General features: G+C 34.3%; 2 protein-coding genes across 9 annotated transcripts; one reads left to right on the forward strand and one right to left on the reverse strand.

Annotated features, from left to right (window-relative positions):
* LOC132640602 (methyl-CpG-binding domain-containing protein 2-like) lies at positions 1–10,103 on the forward strand. 6 transcript variants are annotated; one of them, XM_060357245.1, is made up of 6 exons: positions 2–304; positions 1,770–1,971; positions 7,028–7,696; positions 8,237–8,290; positions 8,365–8,507; positions 9,709–10,103. In XM_060357245.1, the coding sequence occupies exons 3-6, from the start codon at positions 7,053–7,055 to the stop codon at positions 9,885–9,887; spliced, it is 1,020 nt and encodes a 339-aa protein (XP_060213228.1). In that variant the 5' UTR covers positions 2–304; positions 1,770–1,971; positions 7,028–7,052; the 3' UTR covers positions 9,888–10,103. The 6 variants fall into 6 exon arrangements, with proteins under 6 accessions (XP_060213232.1, XP_060213228.1, XP_060213230.1 ...); XM_060357247.1 differs by having other exon boundaries at positions 2–209; XM_060357243.1 differs by having other exon boundaries at positions 3–304; positions 1,770–1,844.
* A 7,538-nt stretch (positions 10,104–17,641) lies between these two features.
* On the reverse strand, positions 17,642–24,924 carry LOC132640603 (auxin response factor 19-like). Of its 3 annotated transcripts, none has more exons than XM_060357250.1 (13): positions 24,467–24,924; positions 23,076–23,188; positions 22,685–22,783; positions 22,532–22,588; positions 22,219–22,374; positions 22,048–22,132; positions 21,857–21,947; positions 21,509–21,673; positions 21,206–21,404; positions 20,984–21,122; positions 18,661–20,477; positions 18,388–18,578; positions 17,642–18,272 (listed from the first exon to the last, which is right to left on the reverse strand). In XM_060357250.1, the coding sequence occupies exons 1-13, from the start codon at positions 24,522–24,524 to the stop codon at positions 18,137–18,139; spliced, it is 3,306 nt and encodes a 1,101-aa protein (XP_060213233.1). In that variant the 5' UTR covers positions 24,525–24,924; the 3' UTR covers positions 17,642–18,136. The 3 variants fall into 3 exon arrangements, with proteins under 3 accessions (XP_060213233.1, XP_060213234.1, XP_060213235.1); XM_060357251.1 differs by having other exon boundaries at positions 23,076–23,185; positions 24,467–24,923; XM_060357252.1 differs by lacking the exon at positions 24,467–24,924 and adding an exon at positions 23,826–23,847 and having other exon boundaries at positions 23,076–23,185.
* Positions 24,925–27,397: the final 2,473 nt, after the last annotated feature.

The following is a 27,397-nucleotide window of genomic DNA, read 5'->3' on the forward strand; positions in this document are numbered from 1 at the left end:
GTAAAAAGACATTTATTAATTCTTTCTCATTTAGTTAAGCAATAAAAATTGTTATTGCTCTGTGACAGCAGAGCAACAAATCCAATATTAAATTCAGCTGAGTTCTTCATCTTTGCCTTGTCTCTCACTTCCCAAGAAAAACAAAGATATTGCACACTAGTCTTCTAATCTGTATGTAGATGCGTGCATACACATACATATTTGGCTAGGTATATATTTTCTTACATACAACTCTAAGGGAATTTAGCCAAACCATTGATTCTTGGATGATGCTGGCTTAGATCTCTTTTGTTTCTTGATTTGGGTATTTCTTTTTTTCTCTCTGCTTTTAGGTTTATGCAAATATACATGTTATTTTTTTACTTTTTATTTTTATTTTTCTGTATATGTGTGCAAATATACAGAATGCATGTGGATCTGCTTAATTTTCTGGATAGGTTTTGTGGTAGATTTAATTATGTAAAATGGGTTTCAATCTGTGTCATCTGTGCACTTGTGTGCATTTTTGCTAGACTTTTTTTATTAAGAGGAATGGGGTTTTGAAAAGAATTGAATTTACTGATTTGAGGCAATTTTTTTAGTTTTAGTTTTCTTTTCTTTAGAGCCGAGCGTCTATCGCAAACAACCTCTCTACCCCACAAAGGTAGGGTAAGGTCTGCGTACATCCTAACCTCCATAAACCCCACTCGTGGGACTACACTGAATATGTTGTTGTTGTTGAGGCAAGTTTTTAGTTTGCTCGTTATTGTTTTATCATACTTTTATGTTTTGTTCGGATCAAGGTGAATTTTGCTTCTCTCTTTTTCTTTTGATTTTCCCTGTGATTCAGCCAATTTTCTTTTTATTTGGAGAAGTGGTTGTAGTTTGAATGCACATCGGGCGTGGAAAACTAGGGTTTCGTTTTCAATTTAGGGTTCAATGAAAGTAGGCGGTTATTAATTGAATCTTGAGTTTGCAGTCACTTAATTGTTATGTTGCTCAGACTCTTCGAGAATGTCGCCTGGTGCGTGTCGGATACGTGCAATTTTGGAGGATCCGACACGGATGCGGCACATCACGTGTGCCTAATGTGCACATCGCGTGTGAAAATTAGGGTTTTGTTTTCAATTTAGCGTTCAGTAAAAGTATGTGGTTATTAATGGAACCTTGGGTTTGCAGTTACTTAATTGTTATGTTGCTCAGACTCTTCGAAAATGTCGCCGGGTGCGTGTCGGATACGTGCATTTTTGGAGGATCCGACACGGATGCGGCACATCGCGCGTGCCTAATGTGCACATCGCGTGTGAAAAAAGGGTTTGTTTTAATTTAGCGTTCAGTAAAAGTATGTGGTTATTAAAGGAATCTTGAGTTTGCAGTCACTTAATGCGATGTTGTTTAGACTCTTCAAAAATGACGCGGGGTGCGTGTCGGATACTCCGAAAATAGTGCATTTTTTTGGAGGATCTAACACGGATGAGACTATTTTTGGAGAGTCCGAATAACGTAGCTTAATTGGTTTGTTTAAAAGTAGGTGGTTATTAGTGGAATCTTGAGTTTGCAGTTGCTAAATTGCTATGTTGCTCAGACTCTTCGAAAATGCCGCGGGTGCGTGTCGGATACTCCAAAATATATTGCATTTTTGGAGGATCCAACGCGAATGCGACAGTTTTTTTTGGGAGTCCGAACAACGTAGCTTAATTGGTTTGTTTTTTGTGTTGTGAATTTATGTAACCGAGCACAACTAGTTTGTGACTAAGGCATAGTTGTTGTTCTTCTGCTTTGTTTTTAAGGTGCTCGACTATTGTGCATGCAGCAGTGTGATGGCATTCACTAGTACTGATAAAAACAGACTGGCAGATACAGTGGTATGTAGTTATTCTGCTCCAAATCTATGGAAAAACCTGTTATTCCATTGGTAGCCATCTGAACAAGTTGTTGAACCAACAACATATTCACCTAGTTCATATGACCCTGGCTTGCTGAGAGGCTTAGGTCAGTCTGATTTATTTTTGACCTATTCCCTCCGCCTGCATATAACTTGTTTTTTTGTCTTATCCGGGCTTTACTTCTATAACAGTTACTTTTCTTACTGTTTTGTCGAAAGGAGGAGCTGTAGATTAGTACTTTTAAGCAAAAATTATGAACAGAAATTGGAACCTGAAATAGCTAAGCTGGCACATTGAAACCTTGTGCTGTGTGGTTGTTGAATCTATGTCCTGTATGGCCGCTATAATCAAACTAGTATAGCAACTCTGGGTAATTCTTCAACTAGGGAAGGCACTTTTACTTGGGGATGTCTTGTCCACTACTCCACTTACATTTGTCAGGTGTTTAGTGTTTAGTGAGATCTGGACGTTAAATCCCCTATCTGCAGCCACAGGGATATGGTAAGAATAAAGTAATACATAGATAATCAACATCTATCAAATGAAGAAAAAAAAAAAACTCACTTCTTTGACTTGCTCTGGGTCATGTGTAACATGCCCAATTCCGCAAATTTTGATTTGCCGTAAGATAATCTTTCCTAATTTAGTACTCCCTCTATCCCAATTTGTGTGAAACACTTTCCTTTTCAGTTTGTCCCAAAAAGAATGTCACCTTTCTACATTTAGCAACAATTCTAACTTTATGAGATGATTTAAAACCACACATTTATCTAAGGCTTATTTTGGATCACAAATTTCAAAAGTCTTCCTTTCTTTTTTAAACTTCGTGCCTAGTCAAATGGTGCCACATAAATTGGGACGGAGGGAGTAATTTAAAACATCCTGCTATAGTAAGTAAGGCTAGTTACTTTGTTTCTTCTATCTCCTAATGAGACAAGTTTTATCAAAGCGCCACATTTGGAAGAAATTCCAACTTTTACTTAAAACACTGAGGTTTTTACAATATTCAAGAATTGCTTGAGTATAAGAATTCCATTGTCGCTTTTCTGACGATAAATGTTGTATGACATGCTTGGATGTTAGTTACATTGTTTGTTAATAGAACTATTTGCAGGTTCCATAAAGTTGAGGCTAACGTATATGGTCAGATTGTTTTCTTTTGAGGTCCTTTCTCTTATCAGTTTTGAAAAATTGGGTCGAACAATAACGTGGTATTAGTCAAGCTGTTTACTTTCTTTTTTTGGATGAAAAAGTAAGAATAAAAAGTAAGCAACCATAACTAATACCTTGTTAGTCATTGCTTCTTACTTATGCTGTTGGACAAGTGATTGGCTGTTGGATCAGATGAAGTATATTTAAGAATGGCAAACAGATTGTTGTTAGAGTGCTTTAACTTTGAATAGCATGTCAGTGATAGTTGTATCGTTGATACTTCCCTACTTCCAAAATTTTTAGGAAATGGAATGTATGTAAAAAGATTCAATGATATATCCAAAATTCCGACTTTATAAGCTATGCGAAAAGGAAACAGTTCACCAATTGCATAACAATCCTTTGTTGTTGTAGCGCGTGACATCACGTCTTGTGAACAATCGTAGTACAATCCCTCAACAACAACACCATACCCAGTGTAATTCCACAAGTTGGGTGTGGGGAGGGTAGGATGTACGCAGATCTTACTCTTACCTTTGTGGGATAGAGAGGCTGTTTCCGGTAGACCCTCGGCTTATTATAGAACTTATGAATTATGATTCAAAATAAACATAGAAGATCAAATAATAGAAGAACTTCAAATTTAATAAATAACTTTACAGACAAGTTACTGAAAATAGAGGATAGAGCTGCACATAGTTCTCTGTTCGGATATCTAGAGAATCGAGAGAGGTTTGCTTGTTCACAGTACACGGGTAGCAGTAAATGCGGTGATAGTAACTGCTAAAAATATAAGAAAATAAATTTAACATACGTCAATTGGTGCTTCATCTGAAAACGTTCAGAGATGATGTGAACAATTTATTAGTGCATTGTAAAATTACAAAACCACATATAGTGCCCCTATAGTAAGTATTCATAGATTCAGGCCGCCTTTAAATAATGTTCGTGTTCTTAAAATTTTTGTTATATTTTGTCCCTATAGTAAGTAGTTTTTTGCTATTTCTCCTTCGCATCCAACATCTTTTATGTGTTGCTTGACTAATATTTCGAGATCCTTACCTTGTTCAACATATTCATCTATTCGTCTGCCGAATTGGTTGTCAATCTCCATTTTCTCAACTTTGTCCGTGAAGAGTTGGAGTAGTATGACCCCATAGGTGAAGACATCACGTGCATATGACCCAAAAGAAAGTAATGTTAGTGAGGAAGAAAATAATTAAGTATTCTTTACAATAAGGGCGTGTGGTCTAAAACCAAATTTTAATTCAAGGCTTAAGTATATACACATACAAAATAAGTTTTAATGGTTTCATACTTCTTGTTTTAGTGTAGTATTCTCAGAAGACATAAAATCTTTTACCAAATTTTAATTCAAGGCCTTAAGTATATACACATACAAAATAAGTTTTAATGGTTTCATATAGTTGTTGTTTTAGTGTAGTATTCTTAAAAGACATAAAATCTTTTTGTTCACATAGTAATATTATTATTTATAATAGTAGGGAGTAATTTAAGTTAATAAGATATTAACCATGTGTTTTCAATACATTAACTTGGATGTTGTTGTAAAAACTTTATTTATTAATAGGTAGATTCATGTAGTTTAGTTTAAAGTTTTAACATATTTCTGTTAAAAAATTAGGTAATTTCTAGACTCTTATATTCGTTTTGCTTCCACCATATGCCGTTAACTCATTACTTTATTAAGAAGAACCTTAAGACTCTAGAATTTAGAAGAGTTGTTTGCAGGGTTAGTGACCAGAACTCAGATTCAATTGGTTGATGAACTTCTCTGCTTAAGATTTATGACCAATAAAACCTCCTAAAACAGCGGCTCTAGCCATTTTTTAAGATTAAAACAAAAGCTTTCATGGAAACAACCCGAGTGTCAAGTGGCCCCTGGTATTTGCACTCTTGATGACTTAGGGCGTGTTTGGAAAGCCATCCAGGTAATTGGAATTGGGTGTAATTACACAGTTTGACCTGTTTGTTTGACCAAGTAATTACACAGTTAGGTGGGAATTGGGTGTAATTGAGAGGGTGTAATTACAGGGTTACTTTTTAGTTTGTTTCTTTTTTTGTTTATTTAATTTCTTTTTATTTTTTATTTCGGTTATTTTAATTTCTTTTGATTTTTAATTTATTTTTTATCTATTATTTTAATTTCTATTTCTATTTAATTTTTAATTTTTAATTATTTTTATTTTTTATATTATTCATTTTTCATTTCCTTTCTTTTCATTCCCAACCTTTACTTCTTGTGGTTCCATGTAATTGCTCGTATTTTTTATTTTTATTTTATTTTATTCATTTAGCATAACCGTGTTATTATTCTAATTTTTTAAACTACACCTCTTAATATTGGAAAGAATGAGTCATTAAAAAACTTGGCATATAACGAGTGACGTTATTAAAGTAGAATTTCGTTGTGAATGAGGGTATAAAATTATATTTTCCTTTTCTTTTGAATTATTTACTTAAGTTAGGTTGGAACTTATTTATGTAATGTTGGAATTTGACATAAGAGTATTATGTTAAACTTTTCTTTTGGATTTTGAATTTAGGTTGTTTTATCAATTTTAAGTTATTTGCTTTCACATTGCATGTTGTTTATTTTTCACTTATATTTAATGGATTTCTTGTGTCAAACATTTGAATAATGTTATGACATTATATTTATAAATATTATTTTTTTGTTAAACATCCAATCCATGACGTTCTCACAAAAAAAGTCTTCTTTTAAGTTTTATAATTAATTAAAATTAAATATTATTAATTTGAAAAATATATATCAATTATTTTTTACAATATTAGTTACAAATATATGATTATTAATTAATATATTTTCAAGAAACAATGTATTATTAAATAACAAATTTAATATCATTTATGAAGGCAAATATTTTTTAAATATTAATTTTAAATTTTTTATAATTAAATTTTATTTTTAAATTAAACTAACTGTGTAATTGCACTTGTGCAACCAAACAATACCCTTGTAATTACACTGTAATTACGTTATGACAAAAAAATAGGTCGTTGTAATTACACGGTTACGCTATGTAATTACTACCCTAGTAATTACACCAATTCCAATTACTAGGTGGCTTTCCAAACAGGCCCTTAGGAAGTGCTTTGTTTGGGAATATCATGTTCGTTCAATATTAATAGGATTCTTAAGTTTCTGATTAAAAAAATAGTACTCCTAAGTTGTAGTTCAAACTATGTACCTTTACCGCTTTATGAATGGTTTCAATCCCCAGAACATCAGCTTCCTTTCGTGGTTATCAAGATCTCTTGTAAGTCATTTAGTTGAGCAGTTTCAAAATTTTATTTCTCTTGCCACAGATCTCCTCTGCGGCCTCTTGTTGCTTATCTGATCGGTTGGGAACTTGATAGATATTATTGCCTTCTATATTCACTCTGATTTTTCACCTTGTAGAATTTTCTGTTATTAATGATATTTGGTTTTATTGGTTTGCCATTCATTTTATCGTTTATGTGTAGGTGATTTTACGGCACTTTCATCATAGAGAATAACGCCTGTACTTTGATTACCCAAAGAGTTAAATTAGATTTTATCTTTTGAAAGGGTTTTTGGGCATTATATCTGAGTGTAATGTTTAGTTTCAAGACCCCTCACATGTTTAACTGGATCTTCTTGTTTATAATATTTTCTCCTTGTACTAGATGGACACATTTGGATATGGAGATTATTTGAATTGCTACCAAGACTGGCGTTTTTAATTTGATTTATAATTGCTCTCTAATATCCTTCATGTTAACTCTTGATGACTTGGTGTTGAGTACTCCCTTCCAGCCTTTATTTTACCAATCCAAAGAAGGATTCATGTCTTTGTAGAAAGTAACATAAATTAGCCCTTCTTAGATGCTCGGAACCTTTGGTTAAATAGGATAAAGGAGGAGTTCCTTTTCTGTTCTATGCTGTTCACTGTTCCAGGAATTCTATTGTCGAATAAATTGTGTTTTTTTTTTTTTTTGGACAGTTCTATTCAATTTAGATTTGGCTGGATGGAGCGAGATTTTCTGGACCTTGCGACCCCTGGAAAAACAGATCATAATGATATTCATGGTTCTTCAGTTGCTAGTCATCGTGATAATATGAAGCATGAGCCAAAAGATTCGAGAGATTCTGCACGCCCCGGTGTCATTGGGACTTCTAATCCGAATCCTATAGATGTTACTTCTTCAGCTGAAAGAGAAGAACACAGCTCAGATGACGAGGATAACCGCACTGAAGATGCTCAAAAACAGTTGGTGCTTTACGATCCCACTGCAGTTGGTGCTGGTGAAATTGAACTCGTCCCTGATCCTGTTGATTCTCAACCTCGACGAAATTCCTTTCCGAATTATGCATCTAGGATTTTGCCATCTGTAGGGGCATTTACTGTGCAGTGCGCTAATTGCTTTAAATGGAGGCTTATACCTACGAAAGAGAAGTATGAAGAAATAAGAGAACACATTTTGGAACAGCCTTTCTATTGCGAAACAGCTCGTGAGTGGCGTGCTGAAGTATCATGTGATGATCCACCTGATCTTACTCAAGATGGAAGTAGGCTCTGGGCTATAGATAAGCCTAATATTGCTCAGCCCCCTCCTGGGTGGGAACGTCTTTTAAGAATCCGAGGTGAAGGAGGCACCAGGTTTGCCGATGTGTAAGTTTCTTGCATTCCTTCACTCCTCCTTTTGCCATAGGTTTTAAAGTGCATATCGGTGTTGTCAAAGGCGAGATTAAGCCCTGAAATGAGGCTCAGAACATGTTGAGCGCTTCGCCTCGCTTAGCGAGTGCTTCAATGCCTTCATCAAGGCACTAAGACATACTTTTCCTTGCCAGTGAGCATTATCCTAAAGAGGCGTGACTACATAATTGATTTCACTGTATCATAATTTCTTTTTTTCCAGTTTCTTTGTCCATATATATATATATATATATATATATATATATATATATATATATATATATATATTAATTCATGCTCATAATTATTACTCTTGAACTACATGTACATATCTGTATTTTTCTCCATTTGCACTTTTCTTCATTAAAGCCTACGTTTATTTTGCGCTTAAAGCCCCGACGGACCTTAGAGCTTTTTAGCGCTTTTTGTCTTTGATAACACTGGTACATATATGATTCTTCCCTTTTAATTTAGGACAACACTGCCCAAGTAACATTTTCTTGTCATGATTTACAGGTATTATGTTGCGCCATCTGGCAAGCGACTTCGTTCAACCGTTGAAGTTCAAAAGTAAAATACAAATTTGGAATCTGTATTTTCCTCTCATATCCCTCATGGTTTTGATCAGTACTTTCTTTTCTTAGGTACTTGCAGGAACACCCAGAGTATGTAGCACAAGGTGTAAGTATGTCCCAATTTTCGTTTCAGATCCCAAGACCTCTGCAGGAAAACTATGTTAAGAAGCGGCCTTATCGTCCAGCACTTGCAAATGATGAAAATGATCCTGGTATGCAAGGACCTTTTGAACCTCTTCTTCCTTTATATACTTGGTTCATTAAGCATGCTTAAGTTAAAAAAGTCTAGCATTTGTGATGAATTGATAAAGCTAGTAATTGGAAAATAAGGAAGTATCGCTGCTGTCCTGTCTCTTTCACTCTCTCAGCAAAAGGACATACCCTTGACATTTTTGAATTTTACTGATTCTTTGCACCGTGATTAAGTGAATGATGATCTGGTGTGTGTATGTTTTTGTTTTTTGGGGACAAAGGGAATGTTGATCTGATATTCTAGATGGATGTGATAATACCAGGTTTTCATGCCTGCAGAAATATTCGAAAAGTAAGTTAACAGGTGCTATTTGCGCACCCCCCCCCTCCCTCTTCCCCCCCCCCCCCCCCCACAAACACCCCATCAAGTAAAAATGGAGTCTCTGCTATAGGTGAACAGTGAAAGAATTGCTTGTAAATTATTAACTGTGAGTGGAGTCACAGGAAGCTTGTCTTACGGATAATGAATCTATCTGACATGCATGTTATATCTGAATCATTATGTGGTTTTTGTGGCATAAGCATTCAGAACTCTTAGGAGTCGTTTGGTTGTTGGTTAGGAAGTAAAATTATTCATGTATTAAAATCAGCATAACTAGTACCATGTTTGGTAGCATTTTAGTTGCCATGTATAAAATTCTGCACACCAAGTACGGTGTTTGGTTACTAGTTTACAATCCCGCATAACTAATACATGTATAAATTATGAGGGAATCTATATATTATTTTATGCAGGGTAGAAGATAGAATGGCTAATACACGAATAACTAAACCCTGCATAATTAATTTCTGCGTTACTAATACCTGCCTACCTCTAACCAGCAACCAAACGACCCCTTAGGCTATAAGCCCTTCATTGATGGATTTTCCTTCACTACCCTCTATCTATAACTAATCACCTCTTGGATTGAGAACCAAGCTATGAAATGAGTTCATAAGCATAGATCAGTCCATGTTGATTGGTGTGACTTCATAAATTGCTGACCTTGAGATGGCTGCTGGATATGAAGTTCTGTATTTATATCTTTGCTCCTGACTGGTTATTCATCTGGTTGTCCCATCACCTTAGTCTAATCAATGCCTGAGCTTGGCAGTATTATTTACAAAAGGCGCAAACTTTGCACTCGTCACTGATTTGAAACTCATTTGTAACTTTGACAGTTAATCGCATAGCATGGATTGATCAAGATGGCGATACAGATTTAAGGCTTGGTATGCCAGAGCTGCCTGCACCTTGTGACAGGGCCCCGCTTTTTGAACCTGTGAGCAAATCGTTCAAGAAAAAGCGGACTCCCTCTAAACGAATGAGCAATGCTGATGCAGGGTGGAAGTCAAGTTAGGAGAGTCTCTACTTTTATTTGTATATGATCCGGCAAAATCTCTCTGATTACCTTTTATGTAAGCTGACATTTAGCAAACTGCGCATGGACTTGTACCTATGGAAATGTTTAGGAAATATGGCTTTGACCAAGCTTTGTTTTTTGATGAACTTACCTTAAGTTGATATCTTTTGTTGTTTCCGACAAGTGAATATGAACGGAATTAGGTAATGTAAAGAGCTTCTGTTCTTAGGTTTAGTCGAAATGTTTTCTTTTGTTGACTGACACCCCTTCGGTGGAAAATTATACTATCTAAAAAGGTAAAAGACGAATGAGTATTGTTGAAATATAACTGGTTGATCTTGGTATTTTCATGTCGAGATGTGTGTTGTAGAAATGTTAAGTTGCACCACTCATCTATTGTTTGATAACATTTTGACGCCGCATAACACGTTAACGCTCCTACAATGCTCCACTCTAATTGTTGTACTTAAAAGATGCGAATATTAAGAACTTAAGTCTTGATACTAAGATGATATGTGCACTCTCCAGATGAGGGGGCGATGATTCATGTCGATGAAAGAAGCAATAAAGGTCTAATTCTTTTTATCAAATCCAAAATCGGTTTATTGAATGAAGTTAGTGGTTCCAATGAGTGGGGAAGAAAGGCTAATACAGTAAGGATCGTTTGGTTGGTGAACAAGTTATAGCGAGGTTATAATATTCGGAATAGTAGTAACAGGAAGCATATCAATCAAAGATCTTGCTGAAGGAGAGAAAGTATGACAAGCTAAGAAAGTCTAGTTGAAAGCAGTAACTCAGACGGTAACAACTATTTTCACTAGTTCTAAAGGCTTGATTGAACCTTGGGATTGAATCTGGCTAGGGGGTGCCCACTAAAACCTCGTTACGCCGAAAATAGTTGAGGGACGACAAATTCTTATTGATAAATGTTTGATTTATTAGATTAGAAATGAGAGCATCTTTGTCATTTTGGTGTTTTATTCCAATGTTAGTAATTCTGGCATTGTTATTCCATGTTGCAAGCTTGTGTGGCCAAATTGTCAAATCAACTTATTTGGAAAAGTGCTTAGGCATAATAACAATTTGTGTTTTACTAAATCATTTAAAAGATAATTTGTTTATCTTTTGTTTTTCACCAATATTTTTAAGAAGTTTATATAATTACAAAAAATGATATGCATATACGTTATCACCTATTTATCAACTGGAAAGGAGACTCACAAAAATGATACAAAGATCTTACCCCTACCTTTGTGGAGTAGAGAGGCTGTTCCGATAGACTCTCAGCTCAAAAGAAAAGCATGGATCGTAAGAAAAGGGACACCAAATAGCAAGACACAATACAAATCCAGCAACAAATAGTAATAGACGTCGAAGAAATATGCAATAACTGAATACTACTACTAAAATGAAAAGAGGAGAGGAGAGGAGGAGGTTAGCCCTAGCTCCCCACCCCCCTCCCTCCACACCCCCCTCTCCCACACAGAGTGAGACAACACTCCACTACCTACTAGCCTTTTACGCTGATCCTCAACCTTCATACCTTCCTATCTAAGGTCATGTCCTCAGTCAGTTGTAGCCGTGCCATGCCCTGTCTACTCGCCTCCCCTCAATTCTTCTTCGGCCTACCTCTACCTCCCCTAACTCCTGCTACCGCTAACCCCTCGCACCTCCTCTTCACATGACTGAACCATCTCAGTCTCCCTTCACTTATCTTGTCTGCCACTGATTGCACTCCCACCCTATCCCGTATAACTTTGTTCCTAATCATATCTCTGAGTGTATGCCCACACATCCATCTGAGCATCCTCATCTCTGCTACCTTCATCTTCTGAACATGAGCGTTCTTGACTAGACAAGACTATTCCTCATACAACAATGTTGGTCTAACCATTACTCTGTAAAATTTACCTTTAAGCCTAGGCGACACATTCTTATTGCACGGTACCCTGGAGGCGAACTGCCGTTTCACCCATGCTACTCCAATACGATGTACTACATCATCGTCAATTTCTCCGTTTCCTTGAATAATGGACCAAAGATACTTGAAGCTCCCTCTCTTGGGTATGACTAGTTCCTCGATCTTCACTTCCACCTCCACCTAATGCGTTACATCACTGAACTTGCACTTCAGGTACTCTGTTTTAGTCCTGCTTAACTTGAAACCTTTGGACTCTACGGTCTTTCTCCATACTTCCAGCTATCATTCACTCCACCGCGTGTGTCCATCAATAATCATGCATCTTATGATTAATCATTTCTAATTTAACGTAACAACTCCTAAATTTAATTTTTAATGAGATATGCCTATCAAATAAGTAGAGAAGCAAATCAAAACAAAAAAGAACTAAAATATTACAAAAATATATTTTTGGCACTCACATAATAATGAAGTAAAAGAAAAAGAGAGCAAAAAGTGTTGTTGAATATTGTAATTGGCTGCAAAGCAACTTTTTTTTTAAGAATTAGTATTCGTACTTGCGCGATACGCTATTGTTAAAAGAAATTAGTTATGTAAAATTATTATCTTGTTTGTTTGGGCACATCAAATTTGACTTTTTAAAATTAAATTATAACTGTGATTTTGCTTCCCATGCTATGTATCCTAAAAATAAAAATTTTATGAATTATAAGCTAGTAAAATGTTTACACCAAACTACTAAATACGTTACATATGTCTTCATATACATTCTTATCACTAAACATTAATTAAGTACACACATTTTTCATTAGTTTATAACTTAATCATAGTAAATTAGTATGATTTAGTGTAAAACATCGAATGCGGATGAATATTTACCCGTAAGACTACCTTAACATCTGCACTAAACGATACATAATGCTAGAATTCCATCAATCACTATAAAAAATTACTTGACAATTGATATCTTTTGTTGAAATAAGCCTCTAGTTCTGATACTTTGTACGTGAATTCCATGTACGAAAGAGGACTTATTTTGATTTTCTATTAGCTTTTCATTGGACTTATATTATTGCTCATTATTTCCCATTTATTATAACATAGACCAATATTGCTTCCGTTTCAATTTATCTGAACTCATTTGACTGGGCACGGTATTTTAAAAAGAGTGAAGGCTTTTAAAATTTGTGGTTCAAAATAAGTCTTGAATATTTGTATGGCTGTAAATCATTTCATAAAGTGAATTTGTTTTCAAATTATAAAAGAGATCATTTATTTTAGCACGGACTAAAAAGAAAATAGGTTCACATAAATTGAAACAAAGGGAGTATAATTTTTCTTACTCTTAATTTTTATTTTTATTTTAGACCCTTTATTCTATTTCTTGAATTTCTATTATTTAAATTTGTTAATAATAATTTTAACTTTTAAATGAAGTGAATTTTTTTTTTCTTTAATTCTCCTTTGCAAACATTCTCTAAATATGTTAGTTAGGTTTTCCCGGTAAGTGTTTTACCTATGATCCAAAACTGTTATGTATTACTGTGATTCCAAATTTGTTCAAAGTATAGATAGAGAAGTGTTTTAAATTATTTTGTCATAAAACCTATGAATATTTTTAATAATTGTTAGTTTAGTAATATATGCAATAAGCAATTATTTAAATTTCCTATTTGAAAATTTTAATTTTTTGTAATTGGTTATTTTGTTGCTTGCCATTTTTTTTTTTTAATTATCAATCTTTCATTTATTTTCAACTTTATCTGTTAAAATTTCAGTTACCTGAGTTTATTTGTAATATAACTTTTCTTGTGCCAGTTCAAAATACTTTCTCAATTCAAATTCAAATGAGTATTATCCAAATATATGTATACTTTAATAATAAAGTTTCCAAGTGTATTATTAACTTCAACGGGACAAAAAAGGGAGAAAGAAACTACTACGGTTCAATAGAAGAGGAAATTAAGTGATTAGAGGTGCTACAAAATGCTTACTCACCGATGAGAAGACTGTCTTTTTTCCTAAAACTGCAGCTTCCTCGTTAATTTAGTCACATACTGCTCGTGAACCTTCAAAATTTAAGAGCTTAACTTGATTTAATTCACATTAAATACTGAAATTTGAACAAAAAAAAAAAAGCATAAGACCATCTAAACTTACTTTTCTTTGCAAAATAATTCATCCTTAATTCAGGATCTCTCCACTGCCCTGCTCCTGAAAATAATTTGATATCACTTTCAAGATAATGTTTCTATGTATATACTTGCAGTTAATTATATTTTTAAAGTGATTGTGTCTTGATAACAATAAACTTTAAATGTCGAACTATTCATATATATTAATCACATTGTGTAAACACATAAACTTAACTGTGAAGAACAGTTATATGTAATGTCAAATCCAAAAACTTCGATATTGATTTGGATAAATATAATTTTAATAGAGTTATAAAAAAAAAAAAAAAAAGGAGGCAAAATCTGTGTTTTATTTGCTACAAAAAAGGGGACCAGAAAACGTGTTTTTAGTTGAAAAAAAGAATTTGCTACATCGAGGAGCCAAAAAAACGTGTTTTTACTGATTTTAAAAAATATAAACCGTGCATGTGGTGGGGAAGTTGGGGTAAGGGACGTTAAATCAATTGACCTTTCACAGAATGTTGATTCCATTCAGCAAAATAACTAACATCACAATATTTTTAAAAAAATTAATCTTCCAATTCAAATGGAAAAAAGTCGAATTGATAAAGATTGTAATTCAAATCATTTAAAATTCAAAAGAAAATCTTCATCCTTTAAAAATACACTGAATACAAAATGTAAGAATAATAAATATAAATATAGATATGGATTTCGATATGTGTATATTGAAACACCAAAACTGCAATTGTAGATAACTTTTCATACCGATCAGAATTTAGAGTAAAATCTTTTATTCCATTCAGAATATTCAACATCCCACGTAATATTAAAAGTTTTGACACTGCATTATCATCAAACAACGTATAACCAATTTGCATTTCCTTTCTCTCTCAAAAGATTTTTTCATCTTTAGGACTCAAATTCGAAAATTCTAATTAAGGGTGGAGGAATCCATCCCACCACAATCCTGATTCTCAGAAGAAGATTATACAGAGTTATTATGACAATGCAACAATCAAAATTAATACTTACTAAAGAAAATAGGCAACAAAGTGCAAAAAAAGCTTATTTTAGAGAAAATGAATCTCTTTTTCTATATAACCAAAGGCATTAACTCGGTAAAGGAAAAATCGAAAGCAATATAAAAAATAATGTATTTTTAAATACTACTTTCAAAAGCTAATTTACATGAAGACAAAGTTATAAGATGATAAACTAGACTAACAAACCTGGCACCGATAGTTGCCCAACAACATTGAATAATTTTACATCATTTTTTACTCGTACTCTTTATTAATTAAGGAATAATGAAGAACGAAAAAAATGGGCCTGAAAGCTGAAACTTTTACAATGAGGCTAAAATGCTGAGATGTTGTAACCACCTTGGCAGTTTTTATATATATATATATATTTTTTGAATTTTCTGATTTTCTGATATTGGGAGTTTTAATTTTCAAGTTTAAAATAGGATATTTTCGCGTGATGACACTTGTCATCCTAATATTGTGTTGCCTCTCCTGTTATACTCTCTCCGTCTCGTATTACTTGTCCACTTTCCTTTTTGCATGTTCCTTAAGAAATAATAAATAAAAGGTGAATTTTACTATTTTATTCTTATATCTCTCCAATAAATTACACTCTAATCAATATTGATAATTTTCAAGAATACATAATATTAAGGGTAAGATGGGAAAAATTTCATTAATTCTATCTTAGTTTTGTAAATGGACAAGTAATTTGAAACAAATATTATTAGAAATGTGGACAAGTAATATGGGACGGAGGAAGTATATAGATAGAAGATGTTTGTATAAGATTAAATATTGTTTTATCCGATGTTTGATTTGTCTTTTGGATCATGTATAATTACTCTTCGTACAATTTAATACACAAATTGATTTATTATTTTGTACCAAGATCAATGTGGTATAACAATATCATGATTATTCATGGATAAAACATTTAAAATGCTGTTGGTCTTCCTAACTCTTTTCCAAACCCTGATATGGTTTTAAACCAAACACAAGTTTAAATTAACCACCATATATCTAATTATTTTACAATGAATCATATGCCCGATAGAAATTCATTATTAGTCTGGTTCTTTGCGTAACTTGTTTTTAAATCAAATGACCCTTGTTTGGTTGCATTACTAAGATGTTACAAAACATGCATAAACTCCATATTAATTAGTTATATAATGTTTGGTTACTTTTTGAAACTTGCATAAAATTTAACATTATATAGCACATTGTTTCATTGACATTCTTATTGCCTGCACAACTAATATACGCACAGGTTATGTAGGAACCAATGTATTATTTTATACCGGATAAGAAGTGAAATAAAAATACGAGAATTAGTAATATATGAATTAAAACTAAAACAACTATAATGATCATAATAGCCCTCATTATTAAACATTTTTTTGTAGAAGTAAACAAAACACATAGTTTAATCCCAATATTATAAGATACATTATCAATCCCTGCATTACAATCCTGTATTACTGGTTCCTACATTACAATCCCTACATTATTAATCCCAACTTTACAATTCGGGCATTATTAACTTCTACATACCTTGTCTCTAGACCAAACGAGACAACTTAATATAGTGTTGCAACCGATGCGTTATATTATTGCTGGATATTGTGCATTTCCACGGAGCAAACCAATTTGCATTGTATATGTTGGATGAAGAAATGAACCGAAAAAGAATCAACTACCTAACTCAAGTCTCTGAATTTATCAAGGGATCTTTACACAAATAATCGATCACCGTAAAATTAGCGCTTTAGGGCCAGCCCACCTAATAATAGGACATGACTTACTAGGTTGACTGGGTGGACATGCTATATCACAACTTTTGAAATTTACTTGGTAATTTGGAATACAATATTGAAGGAGAAAGTATATTTACAGAATTTAGTGCACCGGGCTACCCACACTCTGAAATATCAAGCCTTGTGGAATTATATTACGGAAACAAGAGATTTTGACTTAATTTCTCACGACAAGCACCATACTTCTATCACCTTAATACCTCCTACTAGAGCAGATTACACAATAATACCCTTTATATTTGCAATTGTTAAGAAAATGAGTAATCGTTCCAGGAAATGAGTTGTTATTTCCTTTTATGGTCTTCGGCAATCTTCATCTTATGAGCTAGTTTTAGGGGTTGAGTTAGGCTCAAGGTCAATTTCCTTTTCATAGTATTAGAGCTAGACTCATTCATATTTTAGATTTACTCCGTGCTTGACCTCCGTATTACTCAAGTGTCAGCTTATTTTTTGTCATGCAATCAAAACACTTAAGTACCGACAATTAAGTTCTTTAACGTTCTTTATTTGCAACAAAAATAATTTTGTGACTTAGAGTAATCAATTACTTTAATTGTGCCAAAAAAGTAATTTTGTCACTTTATTATTATAGTAGATTAATCATCTCCATCCCCTCTACATTTTTTCTGGTAAAATTTCTCAATGAGGCAACTAGTAACACAATATCTGATATATGTACTCTTTTTTCTTATTAGGATTTTTGTCAGACTCTTGAGTTTTTCCTCCTTGGATAGCGAGGCACGTTATTTATTAATGGACCAAAAGGAAAAAAAATATGTATACATTGAATTGTGGATGTTCATTTAGTACTTGGGGCATTCTATTCTATGGAGCTCATAGGGAAAGCTTATTGAAAAAACTTCTCATATAGATAGGGGGTTAACCACACCCATGTTGTACAACAATCAAAAGCAATAAAATATCTCTTTTACTCTAAACCATTTTCTCTTACAGAAAAGAGTATATTTACACAACTATACACTCTGATATATCAAACCTTGTGGAACTCTCAAAGGAACAAGAGAAATTCTGATTAGTTTCGCGGCAATCACCATACTTCTATTGCCTTAATAACTATGCTAGAGCAGATTAACCTTCGCAATATCAGAGCTCCCAACCTAGACTGGACCATGCAATATCAGCTCTGTTTACATCAAGGGATCATTAAATATACCAAGATCCCACGAAGAGCTGGCTCGCATACTGTACTGTGGTGTATACAAGAAGGAAAAACTTTGGTGGCACAGCTTTCCACCATGCTTGAGCAACAAATTTCCTAGAAGCTATATTTGTGTAAGTTTCCAGCTTCAAAAGAATTGTTAACAACTTTAGCCAGCTATAATTACACATCTCCAGCGTCTGAACTGCTACAATCTTGGTTTTGAAGGGCACTACCTCCAAAATCTCCATCCAAGCTCATTTGTTGAACTTCTTGTGGAGAAAGAATCTTGATGCAGCGGACACAGCTCACAAATTCCCTGCAAGACATCATATGACAGTATAGCAGATGTAAGTCAAGAGTACAGATACTTCTTGTATAGAGAATGCAAATACAGAAATTTTGACAGAAGCATATATAGTTCATGGACTTACTCCCAAGGGTCATCCCCAACCAGGAGAACATCTTTCTCGTGATCAACATACACAAGCTTCCATCCTATTCTTTGTCTGTCCTCCAGTTGTCCCTCTATACCAAACCTACGAGCCAAATCCAGTTTAAGTTCCTCATAGCCTGAGTAGCGTGCGATATCAATTGATCTTCCCACCGCACCACGCTTGTACACCTTTGAGAAAAAAGATGCAAAAAAGTTGTAACTCTATAAGAAAAAACGAGAGACAATTAAACCACTTTATGAGGCTACCAACCTTGGTATATGTTCGCAAACGAGGCAGTTGAGGCGGTGGCTCCCAGCCACCTCTATCCATGAAGTTACCATCATTGATAGTAGAATCAATTGAATTAAAGGTCATATACTCATTAGCCATTGAGGCCAAGAGTTCAGGCTGTGCTTCCTTAGGGTTCTCATAGCTGGAGAGCATGCCTCCTCCTGATGAGAGATTTTCTGAGAAATCCTTCCTCGATCCCACTGAGCTCTTTGTGATCAAAGGATTAGCAGGCATCATAGGAAGTCCTAACTGATTTTCCATATTTGCTCCAAAAGCTACATTGTTTCTCGGGTCACCCTGAACTTCTCCATCTGGACTATCTCTGAATATCAATGGCTGAGAACTACAAGATAATGGGTCTGTATTCTGCTGCAACTGAGCATCATTTTGGGAAAGGCAAGCCGAAGTTGCTGAAGATGAACTATCCAAATAATCAAATTGGAGTCCTGAAGTGTTAAGAGTTTGAGGTGCCAAAAATCCATGGTTCTGGTTCTTGGAGACATTTACTGAAGGTTTAACATCAGATTTTTGCTGCAACTCTTTAACCAGGATGTTATTAGCAGACATAGCTTCTAACCCGCTTGAATTTAAAAGGGGCCCAGAACAGTGGGTTGTTTCATCTCGTGCACCTGTGCTTCCATGGATTCGACCATTCATATTTGGCTGAACTACATTTTGACAGTTGTTAGTGGATACCGAGGTGCACCATGATGGGACATCATCAATTACCACAGACTGCCCTCCGCCTGCAGTTCCTGTTAAACTACTTCCATTTGTGGAAAGCTGATAAGTTGTTCGGGGTTGAGAGTAGCTAACTGATCCAGATAGGTCTGATAGGTTTCCAGATTGCTGCTGCTGCTGCTGCTGTTGCTGAAGTTTCGGTTGCTGAGTTGGCTGGGCAAACCGAAGATTAGACTGGCTATTTATTCTTGTCATTTGCTGCGGAACAACTTGCGAGTGAGGAAGTGAAGTGGACATGGTTTGAGACGCATCCAACATTTGGCTCGTCGCAAGTGACCTGGAAAAGTTCTGTGATACATCCAAGAGCTGCTTCTGCTGATCCTGGATTGGCCCAAGTTGCGAAGGTTGTTGCAATGAAGCTTGTTGTGCTAGAAGTGATTTTTGTTGATGCAGTTTCTGTAGAAGCTGAAACTGTGCTGGGTTATTATCAGAGAAATGCTGCTGTTGGTTAACTTGATCGGAGGGCTGGGATGGCACGAAACTTTGCTGCTGAGTTTGACTCGGAATCTGTTGTTGTTGGTTTCTCTGCAGCTGGTTTTGAATTGATTGCTGCGGAGGAAGAACATTCTGAGATTGCACAAGATTCTGAGCTTGCAGATGTTGTGTATGAACTTGAGTGGTAGGCAGTGATTGATTAGTTGGATTTTGTCTCGGTTGCTGACTGACATCAGATAACTGTTGTTGCGATTGCATAATGGAGTCTAATGGGTTCAGTGTTGCTGCTTGTAACTTCTGGAGCTGGTCGAGCTGTTGGCCCTGTTGGTTTGGTCTATGGGTATTAAACTGCAAGTTGTGCTGCTGCTGCTGAAACTGTGGTGCTGCCAAACCTAGCTGGCGTGATAGGTCTGCTCCAGCAAGGTTTTGTAGAGCAGAACCGGATAGGGAATTCAAATAGTTGGGGAGCATCGGGTTAGCCAGAGAAGGGTTTTTTTGCATGTTCATCCACTGGACTAAGCTAAGACCGGGCAGACCTTGAGGATCCGTCATGCCAAAATCATCACCAAGCCATGGCATCGTCCTCTTGAACATGCCATCAAGGTCAGAATAATCACTATCTGCAAGAAGTAGTAATTTTCTACTGAGTGAGTTTAGAAGTTAGCACTTTACAGATGCCAATGATTGTTGAGTTGAAAGCATCCAAAGCATATGTATCTTTCATATTACAAGTCATTACGTCAACATTGGCTTATCAGAAACTTCACTATTCAAATACCACAACAAAGGTAACTTGGAGTTCAAAGACAGGCTATGAAAGGATAAATCTCGTTTACATTTACCTATAGTTTTCTTTTCAGTATAGATTATTCTTTTTTCCTTTTGTTACTTAAAAAGGTTCTCCATTCCTTTAAATTTTAAATCTTATTCTCTACCAATATCATCTACTCACTCTTTGGTAGGTCTTGTAAGTGGTGACAACACTCTGATGAAACTTTCTCAGGGGGAAACCTTCATAAAAAGACAAGTCCGCATATGCCAGGAAACAAGAGGCAAAGTCTAACTGCTCCATATCGACTTTATTTAAAATGGAATTCTGACAAAAAAGAATAAATTGTGCAACTACCTGGCATTCCAGGTTGCCTTGGACGCTTGGAGTTGAAGAATGGACTGGAACAGATCAAAAAGGGTGCTGTTATCGGTTCAATCTCCCAAATAGAGACTCGGTTGATCCTCTCCCCAGCAGTTGATTCATCCCAACCAACCTAATCAAGATTGTGAACGCGTCAGTTGAATAAATTCCAGAAGCAAAGAGAAAATTAGAGAGCGGCCACTCCACTTTTTCAACCTGCAAATTCCGCCACTGAGAGTTCTTCCACCTCACTGGATCTAGATCACTAATGCCAGTAATTGTTCCCATATACCTTCTAGTTCCCGATTCTTCTGTCTCAAACATCATTCGAAACCGCATGCCAAGAGATACTTGACTGCTATAAGTTGCTTTGTAGTACTTTGCTAAAGGAATTACGAATTCAGAAGGACCAGCCCTGTTCATAATAGGCAGAAATTATCAATATCATTAAGGACGGAAAGATTCGTATCTCTTTAGGTCATTGATGCATAAACCTAAACAAAAAATAAGTCCACTGACCTTGGGTTATAAAACACGGTGAAAGGACTGTTGTTTGCAGCTGCATGTGCTGCTGCTGCTAGGATACCGATATGCATGCTATCACTTGACAACACTGATGACGATAAGTTGGTAGGCTGCCTGTTTGCCTTTCTAATTCCTAGTTGAAACTGGTGCTTCTCATCCCTATTGACAAAGATTAAAGAGTGTCAAGTAAGATTGAAAAGAAAAGACCGACCAAAGAAGAGAATCGAACAAAAGAGTAAGTTTTTCTGAAGCCTAAACACTCTTTATGTTTCACCACGGAATGTACTTAGTTTTCCGTTAGTCTATGGATTATAATTTGGACTACCATTGCAATTGTCATACCTAATAAACAAGACCGAGTCACCTGCAAAAAGCCTTTTTCCACTCACGACTAGGCTCCACCCTGTTGTTAGCAAGTGTCGTTTGGGTTGCCCTGAATGATGAGAGATAGGTGAGGAACCGGAAACATGCATGATTCTCATTCAGTTGTGCTCGAGCTCCTGAACCTACATATAACTGTCAAATAAACCCACCTCGATAAACATGTCGAAAGGTCCATATGTTATCATGCAAGTCTCTAGCCACAAGTTCTTGAGCAGGTGGTTGCAGCGTGTAATCCTGATTAAAAACAAGCAGTGTGTCACACATAAGTTATAGAAACAACAACTAGAAACACTAAATGGAAAATTTTACAAGACACTTACCAGAGGAGGGAATATTTTCTCAGCTGCACGCCGAGGCACAGAGAAACCTCCATGAGTGCTTGTATCACTAGCCGTCAAGGTTTTGCAAAAAAATTCTGGCTGTGGTTTATTTGCTTTCATAGACAAATCTGACCTCAATAATGCCTCCTTGTCAAACTGCATGCAAAAAGGTTCACGCTGAATGAGTTATAGATTCAATTAGAACAGGTTATACCTGACAGAGAGTCACACTCATCCCCCGAAAAAGGAGAGAAGAAACACCAAAATGAAATCAAGAAGAGAAAAGGACTATTGAAGATATAAAGAGCCATACCGAAGGAACTGGTTGTAGTGTCATTTGGGCATATACTTCATCTGTTTCAGGATCAGCCTAAATAACAAAAAAGACAATCATTTTCGTAAAACAGCATGTACATAAACGTGGAGCAGATTTTATTAAGGTAAGTCAGTTCTGAGCTTCACATACATGGAGGGTGACATTGTGCAGAAGACAAATTAACTTTGACGGAAGGTTTGGATAGTTTGGAATTTGGGCTTCCACATCTTTCTTGATAGACGCTGCAACCTGAAAAAATACATGCATTAGTAAAAAATGAATAATCAGGAGAGTTAGCTTTTATGGGTTGAGAACGAATCTTTATAGTGATAAGCGTATAACCAATGTTGCACTAGCTAACTACGTGGACAAAACAGATTAGGCTATATCCTGCAGCAAGCCAGCAATATAACATAATAAGGTGAATTATTAAGCAGGTGCATCATACTGGTTCATGTTAGCAAACAGCCACAAAAAGTTGTATATACAACAACTAGACACAACCTGTAAACAAGAAGGTAAAAAAAGCTAAATGAAAGACCTGTTCACTGTGGCCTTGAGGGAAGTAGACAACGTGGGTCCCAGCGACCGGCAAGTTCACCAGAGGCCCAGCGCAAGCTTGCCATAGATCTGGATTTATGCTCTTCTTCTCTGCTAACAGAAACCCCCCACCAGTCAATTCACAGCAGTTCATTAGTTATAATATAGCCTTTGTTTTCAAGAAAATCAAGGATTTATATTATATACGCCGACAATATAAATTTACTTCAACTCAATATAGTTTAACATGTTGTAGCTGGTATTGGTAATTTACCAATTCACACTTACAAAAAGTGTAATTAATTTTTACTTAATCTGATAGTGTAAAAGATCTTGTCAGTATATGCAACATGAACAGAAGAAAAAGGGTTGAAAAAAGAGATCCTTTTTCTCATTCTTGCTAGATTGAAAAGCAGTGAAAAGGCCAATTTTTTCTCTCCTCTCTTAGTATCATATTTTCCTGGAAAATCCACTTAGGAGAACTCTCCAATTGCTAGTACCTCAACCTCACGTGTAAACATTTTCGCATGGAGGGACAATTAGTGAAGTGTATAACTTAATTATCATTGGAGGAAAAAAGATAGCAGAAATGACAATAAAACAGAAAAGCAAATCATATTTTCCTGGAAAAAAATCTATTAGAATGTAAGGATAAAATCCTTAAAAAGAATAAAAAAACAAGAACCAAAAAAAAGGCTTGTCTTGCTGGCAAATACAACTTGAACCTGAAAAATCACAACAAATCCCCCACCGCACATCACAAAACAACGAAAAAAGAGAGCTTTCCTATTCTCGCTAGATTGAAAAGCTGTAAGTAAGGCCAATTTTTTTTTCTCTCCTTTTTTAGTATAACATTTTCATGGAAAATCCAATAAAAAAAGAAATCTCTAAATGGACTAGTACCTCAACCCCACGTGTAAAACATTTTCTCATAGCTTTCTTGTCATTGGAGTAAAAAAGATAGGAGAAGTGAGAATAAAACAGAAAGGCAAATCATATTTTCCCGGAAAAAATCTATTAGAATGAAAGAATTGAAAATCCTTAAATGAATACTAAAAATCAAGTGTTAGAAAAATAGGCAAATATAATCGAAGAAGAAAGGCTTTCATGCGATACCATCCTTAAAGAGATATTGCTCGTAGACCTTCAGGATTCAATGAAGTCCTAATATACTGTAAATTTTTCTTATGCTACTTCAGGAGTATTATTATATTTATAAAAATTGAGTGATGACTTTTCACAATGGTCATATTTTTTCACAAACAGTTGCTTCTGTTCCATTAAGACCTCCTAATATTATGAACTAATTCAAACACCAAGAACCAAAAAAAAAAAAAAACTCATCTTAGTGATTCAGCTTTTTCCTATGCATATAAGAAATAGAAAATTGACCTTCAGTGGGATTAGCATTGCCACCACCAACCTGAGCACCATTTCCAGGCATCTTCATTTTCTCTTATTCAAGCTAGGACAAATTTAAACTCAATAATGGATCAAACAGAAACTTTACATCCTTGAACTCAGAAATGAAGTAAACAAGTTTCTTGATATTCCGGTAACCGGAAGAGTATTATTCAGGCGAAAAAAGTCACCGGAAAATGTGGAAGAAAGAAAAAAAAAAAAAAAAAGTTGTGTGGGGGACAAAGAAGCTTTGGAAAAAGGAAAGTATGTTGAGTATTACAGAGACACAAATGCTGCAATTTTACTTTTATATTGCCTCCTTTTTTACACTACATCTACTAGACACAATGTCTTCTTTCTTGAAAAACTCTATATTATTATGCTGCTACTTTCTTTTCTTTTCCTCTTTCACCTAACAAACCCTTTTGGAATTCTCTCTCTATGTCTGTATATTATGTATATATATATATATATATATATTTGTTTACTCTTTTTGTCATAGAAAGCAAGCCTTTTTTCTACTTTCTTTCATGTCTTTGTTTATATATTTCTTTTACTACTGTACTCATCCATTATGTACTTTTCAGTTTAATTTTCTTATTTTTTTTTAATATGTACCAATTTTTATTTTTTTATGGTTAGTAAATTGATAATTCAAAAACACTCTACCTGTTAATTTTATTACTATAAGATTTAAGAATATTTTAGTACATTATATACATTTTTCATTTAGAGCTATGAGATTAAGCAATACTTTATGTTTAAACTCCATATCTAGTTAAACTACGAGCCTGTTTGAATTTGCTTATTTTAAGTATTTTTAAGTTAAAATAGCTTTTAAATATTTTTGTAATATTTGAAATATTTTTAAACACTTGTTTTTAAGACAAATAATAAAAATGAACTAAAAATTATAAGCTAGGATTTAGCTTATAAATTTTGTGATGGAAAGCTGAGCTTTTCTTTAACTTGCTTTCTTTCCATGTCTTTTGTTTATGTATTTCTTGTACTACTGTACTCATCAATTATATACTTTCCGTTTAAGTGTCTTATTTTTTTTTTTAATATGTACCAATTTTTTTTTTTTACGGTTAGTAAGTTGATAATTCAAACACCTTACCTGTTAATTTTATTACTATAAGATTCAAGAATATTTTAATACATTATATATATTTTTAATTTAGAATCATGAGATTAAACAATATTACTTTATGTTTAAACTTCATATTTAGTTAAACTACGAGCCTGTTTGTATTTGCTTATTTTAAGTATTTTTAAGTTAAAATAGCTTTTAAATATTTTTGTAATATTTGATATAATCATAATCAAATCAAATATTATAGATTTTTAAAATTTAAAATCAAATCAAATCAAACCAAATGATAATTTTTTGATTCAATTTGGTTAAATTTTCGATTTTATTTCGATTTTAACCAAAACGGTTAACAGCCTAATTTCTTGTACTACTGTGCTCATCAATTATATGTGTATGTGTTTTTTATTGTCTCTTTCTCTCTGACCGCTTTATCTCTATCTCATGTTTATTAAGGCGGCTCCACACAGAGTTTGACCATTGAGGTGAAAGAATGGCCAACTTGTACAGTTGTACTTTATTACTGTTTCTTTTTTTCTTTTTTTTTTAATCCTTTTGTAGGAGGTGAATTAAGGATTAAATTTAATAGACTTCAACTTTAATATAGAACTTATTATATTGTTAAAATTATGAGTTTAAATTTAATATTTTTTAATATTTTACTCCTTATTACGATAACATAGTCAGTGTAATCCCGCAAATGTGATCTGGAAGGACAGAATGTACACAGATTTTACCCGCCTTTGCGCGATAGAGAGGTTGTTTCCGACTCTCGACTCATAAGAAAAGAAAAAGAAAAACATTTAAGGCATGGTATCAAAAAACTATGTGATCACTAACTAATACTATTATTATTAATATTTTACTCCTTCCGTCTCAAAATACTTGTCATATTTCACTTCTCGAGAGTCAAACTGTATAAATCTTGACCAAAATCTTAAGATATATTTTCACTATAGTGATATGAGAAAAATTATAGTTGATAATATTTTTTGTATATTTTTTACATATTTAAAATTTTAATTTTAAACTATTAATTAATTAAATTAAATTTAGCTATAAAAATTCGTCAAATTGATTTTTGAAAAGCAAAAGATGAGTACGTGACGACTATTATGAGACAGAGAAACTAGTAAACTTTTAGTGGTCGTTTGGTAGGTAGCCAAAATTATCCCGAAATTATAATTTATGGACTAATTTATCCCATTTCTTGGGATTATTTTATCTCATCTTCGGGATGGGATAAAATAATCTCAGGATAAGTGGGCTAAGAGGGGATATCCCATCTTTTATCCCGGGATGCACTTTATATTTTATTTGGTACGAGGTATAAATTTATACATACCTTCTACCAAATATGATACAAAAAATTAACGCTGGAATATCCTAGGTTATACCATGCACCAAACGACCCCTTACATATTATATCTATGCTTTGTTTTGAAAATTACGAGTGTAGATGAATCCATAGTTAGGAAACTACATCCGTCCATGCATCTTGGTGTAAGAAAGTTATGTTTCTTTAACATTATCTATAAAATTTCCATGAAATTCTCAGAATACCCGTCTTATCTTTTTTAGTTTTTGGAAGCATGTGTCTTTATTTGATCTACCTTATATACTTATTGAAGAAAATTGGACGTTGATTGATGTGGAAGTCAGACGATTAAGGAAGCAAGCTTTAGTCCTTTTCAAAACTTCTGAGGAAGAGAAAAAAGGATTTATTATTGCATCATGAAATTATATACGTAAAAACTTTTGCATCTTTTTAACGTGTGATTTTAAGAAAAATTAACGAAAAGTTTTAAAAATACAACTTTGACGTTCAA

This window comes from Lycium barbarum, chromosome 5 (genome assembly GCF_019175385.1).
Source record: "Lycium barbarum isolate Lr01 chromosome 5, ASM1917538v2, whole genome shotgun sequence".
NCBI classification, from domain to species: domain Eukaryota; kingdom Viridiplantae; phylum Streptophyta; class Magnoliopsida; order Solanales; family Solanaceae; genus Lycium; species Lycium barbarum.